The 7,832-nt window shown below is 39.7% G+C and overlaps 1 protein-coding gene across 1 annotated transcript in view; it reads right to left on the reverse strand.

Moving 5' to 3' along the window:
- Positions 1 to 7,832, reverse strand: part of VPS8 (vacuolar protein sorting 8 homolog (S. cerevisiae)) — an 88,933-nt gene that overhangs the window by 21,424 nt on the left and 59,677 nt on the right. The window contains exons 35-40 of the mRNA XM_009324006.1: positions 6,925 to 7,066; positions 6,138 to 6,227; positions 5,669 to 5,711; positions 4,793 to 4,896; positions 3,287 to 3,365; positions 1,741 to 1,823 (exon numbers count right to left, since the gene is read on the reverse strand). Coding sequence (XP_009322281.1) covers positions 1,741 to 1,823; positions 3,287 to 3,365; positions 4,793 to 4,896; positions 5,669 to 5,711; positions 6,138 to 6,227; positions 6,925 to 7,066 — 541 coding nt within the window. The remainder of the gene's footprint in view (positions 1 to 1,740; positions 1,824 to 3,286; positions 3,366 to 4,792; positions 4,897 to 5,668; positions 5,712 to 6,137; positions 6,228 to 6,924; positions 7,067 to 7,832) is intronic.

Genomic DNA, 7,832 nt, shown 5'->3' on the forward strand with positions numbered 1-7,832 from the left:
CACCTGTTTCTGAGTTACAAGATACCAATTACTACTCCTATTTTATGAAGTTCTGATACTAATGTTCTTTACTTGGAATTCAGACCTTCTCTCTGAATGCATTTTAAGAAGTCGTCATCTCTCCCCATTTTTTGCTCTAGCTGTACAAAAACATCTGCCTTTTTAAATCTCTGTTTTGTCAGACTGAATTTGTAAGGCTGGCCAGAGAAATGGAAAGAGTAGGAGCAATTTCCCCCTGCCTCCAAACCCAGTGACCAGAGTTGCACATGCTGCTTTAAATAATGCCTTACACATTTCTGTCCCTAGTAAAACTACTTCACCTGATGCACCGTAAGCATCCCATTATCCTTTGCAATAGTGCCATCACACCAGCCACTTCCCTGTACAAGTGACAAATACATTTCACTCATCTGTTGCCTCCAGGACATGAATGCCAGCCTCTAGAAAAGGGTTTTTCTATTTCTACTAAAAAAGTCTGTAAGAACAGAAATGGGATGAAATATTTGAAGACTGCAAACGAATTTCTATTCTTCCCAAGGGAGAACAGGATCTTCCTCCACACTGTAACACCTCCCGGTTGTGTTATCTTCACAGTGGTCGCTGGTTTGCCTCTTGCCCCATTCTGGTAATTCTCAACACAACCCAGGAAAGCTTCCCTTGTCAAAGTCCCCACTTATTCATTCACAGCTTCTGTATCATTTCCTGCCTACATTAAACATCAAACAAAGCTCAATAGGAAACTATATCTAATGCCCCAGTTAAAACTAGACAAAATAAGTTACTGAAGAGGCATTAAGTTTGCTCGACACTTTCTACCTTTGATAAAACCATATTTCATTAATCACGCTTTCTATCCACTCTTCTACAACATTTTTCACTGTCTTTATGATTTTTTCCAAAATCCAAGATTGTGCATAATATTAAGATCAAACTAATAGGTTGCTAGAGGTGTGTGTTCACCCTGTGAAGCCTGTAAGCCCTTTTCTACATTTTCTTCTTTCATCTGGAATAGAAACACTGAAGAGTAATTCAACACTTTCTCAACCCTTCAATCATTCCACTCCACAATGCAGACAATTTCTCTAATTCATTTTCTGCATTTCTCAAGGTTTGCTATTAAATCCCAACCTCATCTTTCGTCTATTTTGCAAATTAACAAATCATATCTGCCTGTGATCACTCAACCCATGATCCCGTTTTGAAATCAACTCTTCTACAAGATGTTTGCTGCTCACTAACAAACATGTCTAAAATAATACATTGCACCATCAATCAAAATGGCCCAGTCTTGACCTCTTTCTCCAAAGCCTACAAATTTTGCTGTAGTGTTTTCACAACTGTCCATCCCAGAGCCTTAGCTAAATGGCTTTCAACAAATTTAGTTCCAAGTTTTGAGAAATTCATAGTGGCTTTGCCCCTAAAACTGCTAAGTTTCAGTTCAAAGTAATTGCAACCTTTGAGATATTTTATTTGGTTTGCAGAAATTACCTCAATTATCTTCTCACAGGTCTATGTGTGCTCACACGTCTCCTCAGAGTGTCAAGTCTTCCAGGTCATTCTATCAGCTTTTCCAACTTATAGCTCACCAGCTGAACTTTTACTGAAATACTTTGAACCAGACAATTAGCTAATCTGATCTTTAAAGACATGGAAATTGCTATCACATCAGGAACGTGTTCAGCTCTTCCCAATAACTGAGCAGCACAGCTTGGTAAAAGCTTCTTCTCTTCAGAAACTCACCTGTAGAATTCTCTGCAGGATTGAAGGAAGAGCGATAAATGCAGCCATGTTGTTCAGCACTTGCATTGTCAAACTCTTCAAAGCTGAAATATCAAACATAAAAGCCACCCATAAAAGCCATCCCAGTTCATTGGGATTCAAGGAGTAAAGAGAGATCAATGTTTCAGATTAGGAGAGTTTTATTTCAGTTCATGTCTTCTAGTTTGAAAATGGTTGTTATATACATTTTTTTCTTCCGTACATGTTTTGCACTAAGCACACACAGCTTTTTGTATCAGAAAGTGTATTTAAAAGTTTTTGACATCACGATGCCTCTCCCTTCCCCTCCCACACCCTACCTACAGTAAACGTTCACATTTTGAGACTTACTTTGTAGCACTGTCATTCACTTTTCCTACTGCTACCAAAAACTAATTTGGATGCCTTCTGCACGTTATAGTCCCATAGCCTCTAAAACTTCCTAGCATTAACCTTTGCATGAAACTTGTTCTTGATCCGCAGTTCCCCAAAGTAAGAAAGAGTCAATATTGAGATATGCACGGACCCAGCAATTCAGCTTCTTTGTGGGGATAATTAGCCAGTTAGAGCAGTTTGGGAAGTATGCACATTAGGAACGAAAACAAAATAGTTATGCAGGATCCAAGTGTATTATCCTCTTATCATTTCTGTTATCACTTCAGATGATTACTTTTCTACACGCATTAGCTCCCAAAAATGGATAATCTAGGGGACATTCTGAATTTAGAGGAAAAAATGAGTTGAGGGAAGAGAGGTGGTTTATATTTTTGGGTTCTGCAAGACTATCCCCAGGAGTCCAGAACGGTCACTGGAAGGAAAGAAAGAGAGGGAGGACAGACAGCATGATCACCACCACACTTACTTGTACTATGTTGTGATCCTTAACCACACACAACTGCAGTCACTGTGGACCACAGGGCTGGAGTGGACCAGAAGACATTATTCTGTCCCAAGACCACAGTATCTGAACCCCTTTTTAACTAGTCTTAAGTCTCCCATAAAGGGAGGCTTTTCAAGATGTGCTGCTGACACTCACAACAGATTCAGGGCACTAGAACTGCAGTAGAGAATTTAGCTGGTGTATTCAAGTTCTACTGATTTTATATACAATAGACAGGTGCAGGGATAAGCATACAAAAAGGCTAGGCATGGAAGATGACAGTGTATTATGTCAGAAGTTCCCAAAGTGCAGTCTGCAACCTACTTACAACCTAGAAAACCTTTGTACATGCTGTGCACCTTGGCTTTTTCATAGACACCATCCTCAATGGAACCAGATTATGAGCAGAGGCTGTGGCAGGGTTCCTCTTCCACTCAGGACTAAAAAGAAAGGATCTGACTGCTGTAGCCTACCAAATGCCCAACCTGAGCTCAGTCCTACAGCCACTGCAGTTCAGATCTACTGCAGGAGCAGCGAATTTAGGAATTGAGTAATAAAACTGCTTTTCTTCTATTCATTCAGTAGAGGAGGAGAGACAGCACACAGATTTTGATTAATATTTGGGGTCACAAAGGCCAAAATACTTACATTCGGAGTATCGACACTGTGAAGAACCAGATAATTTCTGTGGGGACATCATAGCCTCCAGCAGGGGAAACCAGAGGGCCTGAAATAATTGAATGTGAGGAAAAAACCAGTAAGAACATGACAGTACTAAAAATGAGCTGTGAGCAATGTCAGAGTCTATTTCCAAAGACTCACTTCCACATTCTGAAGAACAGAACTACATTTCTCATGACTGCAATGGAACAGAACTGAAACATGTTAAAATAACTTCAGAGCAAAACACTTGGGGATCTGCTTTCAGTCTAAATTGCTCATATCTTAGATTAAGATACTGTTTCATTGGGGTCTGAGCACAGAAGACCTTTGGCTCCTGTTGTTCCCTCTTCTCCATTCCCACCTGTTTCTTTACTGGAATTGTGATAACAGAAGAAATTTACTTCTACTTCATTCAGTCCCCAACTACTTCTCCATGTGAGATGCAAACTCTCTGGTGTAGGGATTGCTTACATAACAGGTAGCACAATAAATGGATCCCAACTGGAAAGGGGCATCTAAATTCCCCAGGCAGTATACAGGAGTTGTGAAAATTTGCATAATATTGTACTGGGAAAGCTGGTCCTTCATTTGGTGACCAGAGTAAAATCTTACTTGGGCATCAACAAAGCAATTCCAGCAGGTGGAACAGGACCCAGAGTGAGAGCAAACACTAACTCAAATCTATCCAATTAGGCAGGCAGGCCATAAGCACTCAGGGTGTGCACACAGACACCTCTTCAATAAAACACAGCAGCTATCTGTTGCACAATATGATCTCATTTAAGAGAAGAAACCAAGCAGGTCACCTCATACACTGGACAGCGCTCAGAAGAAATTACAGAATTCTTGACTTCCAGACATGCCACCTCTTCAGACACAGGAACAACGATCTCAGGTTTGAGTTCAGTTATGTAAGTTATGCATAATCTTAGGAGTAAAGATGCCTTCTGTGTCACTGATGTTGGCAAAATGGAAATGCAACCTCAGTACAAGGAGACAGGCAAACCCAGTTCCCTCTGCAAGAGCTCAAGCAAGCTGTGTTGTCTCCACCCCTCAAAGGCCAGGCTGACATTAAATTCAGGATTTGTGAACATATTCAGAACAGCAATATTCTGCAGCCACAGTAACAGCAGCATCAGCTTTGTGCCACCATAAAGCTGGCTCAAACCTTACTATGCCTTCTTTAGTGTCTGATTGACATTCAAGCCAAAATTTCAACTGGAGCTAAAAATGGGGGAAAGGATGTTGTCTCACTGCTTCTCCACTGCTGATATGCACTTTATTTTGTGCTCCATCCTTACAAGTGAGGATTTCTCTCTTGTGGGTCTGAAACCTGAACCACTGCAAGAACACAAGGCAGAGGAAAACAATGACTGCTTGAGACATATCAGTATCCAATAGACAGGGAAAGGAAGAAGCACGTGAAGAGAACGTTTCAGGAGATGCAGAGGCCTTTGTTGATTTTAGTGATACGTTTTTTTATTACCTTACCTCTCGCTGTTGCTGGTCTAAATTGTGTGAATTCCTCTGGCAAAGGGCAATTGTTTTCATTAAAGTATCTTCAATGTTTTCTAGCAAGAGGAGTTCGGCTGAGCCTAAGTTTTTTTGGGAAAAAACAAATTGAAATTATAAAAACCATTAGATATGTTAACTCTCAATCATTCTGCAAAATAAAATCATGCTGTTCTTCTAAAATCTGTTCACTACAGTGAGCAACTAAATTATAAAGACAGGTCCTGATTTTTGGCACTTGAATTTTTGGCACTCCTGAATAGCACAATAAATTGGGCATATAAAACATTTTGTGTAATTGAATAAGGAAGATCTTAGCTGTGGTTTAGGATACAATTAAGTAACAAATATGGGCACTGCATTTAATTAGGTGCCCATGAGTCCTTGGGCTAGTGAACAGTACACCTGTGCATATACTCATTTTCTGTAGGCAGAAGAGTCTTGTTTCTCTGAGAAATTTGCTTCAAAAAAAAAAAAGCTACTTCCAGATGTCTCTCATCACTGTTCATATATAATGCCTGCTAAAGCTCAGTAATGAGTCTGAATGGATTCTAACATAGGAAACGTGTCTGGTAAGCCAGTAAGAGTAACGATCACAATCAAAAGAGCTAACAGGGCAGATGACCACACACACAAAAAACCATCACATTTTGTTTACTCTGATCTTGCTAGAGGTAAGGAAGTGTCATCAGAATAACTACCACAGCCATGTGAATATAAATTTTAAAAATGTCACTGCAATACCTAGAAACCTGAAAGAGGATCTCATTATGCCAGGTGTCAGACATATGCACTTCACATTTTTGTGTTTATCTCTTTTTAATAGAAAATGGAATTTCACTTGATAACTCTTACTTTCATCATCTTGTGTAAGCATCAGCAACTTGCTCTGCAATCGCTGAAACAAAAGAGAGAACTCAGAACAGTAAACTTGCAGAATCTTGACAGAAGTGTTTTTAAAAGGTATGGTTACAAAGGCTTACCCTCATTTTCTTCCCCAAAATGACTAACATAGCATAAATGTCTTTCCAAATATGGAAAGGAAAACAGAAGCTCAAAGATGATTTTTGATTAAGAAAAACAAATTTCAGCATCTAGTATCTACTAGATGTTTGTAGACACGCTGGAAGAATACACTGATCTGCCGAGTCTGCAGACAACATACTGTTATTTGACAGAAGCTAAATGCTTCCATGGATTCTAGTGGAAACAAATTGGGAAGCAATGACAATATCAAACTGTAACATATGCCATCATGCTGATGGCATGTCATGCCATGCTGGGATGGCATAAATGCCACATTCAGGATTTCAGTGTACTGTACCTCAAGCATAACCAGAAAGGCACCATGGATATCTCCCTTCTTCTCCAGTAAATATGAAGAAGCTTCATGGAGCTGATGTTTCTGGGTTATCTGAGTTAAAAGAAAAAAAAAAAAAAAGGTGAACGTCGATCTTAAAAAATCTGCCAGTGTTTGTTTACTCCACAAGACAATGATGACCAGATGGTCAGAAAGGATTGTGTCTCCATGTGGTCACAGGCACGTTACCCAAGTCCGAGCACTCCTACTTCTTCCCCCTCCTCCCCCCAGCTATACTGCATTTGTTTCTCAACTTGCAGTATTGCCACCACCAGCATTAAAATCTTAAAAAAAAAAAAAAAAAAACAAATCTATAAATCAAGATCAAGGACAGACTATTGTTAACATTTTCATAAAGGGAAGAAATAATTGCTCTCCCAGCGCTAGCCAAATTTTGGCAGTGTTGCTTTCCAAAAACCCCAGGCCCATGATTTCATATACCTTCAACATACTAATCAACATTAACACAGCCAATCTGCATTCTGCAGTTACTCAATAGCTTTAGCGCACTAATGGCCTTTTCTTATTAGCCCTGAGACTAAATTCAGAATTAGCATATTAAATATAGCTAACCATGCTGCAAGAGAGCAGTTTAGCAGCTCGAGGGGACAAACAGTGTAGGAAATGGATTGGAAGAGTACCCAGGAACTAATCCACAACCTAGGTGAAAGTACTTTTACAGTACTTTAAAGAGGTAGGAGCTGATCTGAATGCTTCCCCTAGCCCCTGTCCTTATACATGTCTTTCCTACCTGGATGGTTTCTTCCAGTCTGCAGTATTCCAGAACTTTAAGCATCTCCAAAACCTGGTCTGGGCTGTACTGACACAGCAGCTCAATGAAATGCTCAGTGATGCAGGGCGGTAAGTGTATCAGGTCTTGGTTAATGCCTTCTCTGGAATAAAAAAGGCACAGGAGACTCAAGTCAAATTCTAACCCAGAAGTTTGGCTGGAAAGAAGTTTCTTATTCAATTATGTGTGGTCTTTTATCCTTAATACAGAAGTAAAAAATCTGGTTTTAAGAGAAAAATTATGCTGTTTCTACTAGTTACTGGTGCTGGAGGTCTGTTAGTAGGCATTTCATCTGTTCTACAACATATTCTACTGATGCCTCAGTATAAATTAGACTATCAAAGACCCCTGTGAAGAAAGATTCCAGCACAGACACTTCTTCAGCAATTCTATGGCAAAGAGGTACAAAGAACTCACCTAATTTCTTCAATGAAACCTTATGCTCTCTGAGTGGTCTTTTTAGATGCTGATCATCTATTTGTCCTATAGACCTTCTCTGCATGTGTTTGAAGAAATATTTTGTTGCGTTTTGCTTATTGCTCCTGAAATTCTTCTTTGACCTGCTTTATCACATTTTAATGTTTCGTCTGCTAGAATATGATCCCTTTTATGTACCTCACTGAGATATGACTTCATGCTTCTCTTAGGGAAACATCCCCATTTTTATTTAGTTCCTCTTCTCAGACAGAACAAGAATGGTGAATTGGGTTTTGTTCTTGCAGAGGCAATAACTCTACGCACTTTATGGTCATTGGTAGAGCAGATCACCAACTGTAAGGTTTTGAACCAGACCCTGCATATTGTTCAGCCAAAGGCTGCATTGTCTCTCAAGGGTTTTGCAACCAGCTGCACTACAGAACCATATTCAG

Source organism: Pygoscelis adeliae, unplaced genomic scaffold (assembly GCF_000699105.1).
Source record: "Pygoscelis adeliae isolate BGI_AS28 unplaced genomic scaffold, ASM69910v1 Scaffold485, whole genome shotgun sequence".
Classification (NCBI taxonomy): domain Eukaryota; kingdom Metazoa; phylum Chordata; class Aves; order Sphenisciformes; family Spheniscidae; genus Pygoscelis; species Pygoscelis adeliae.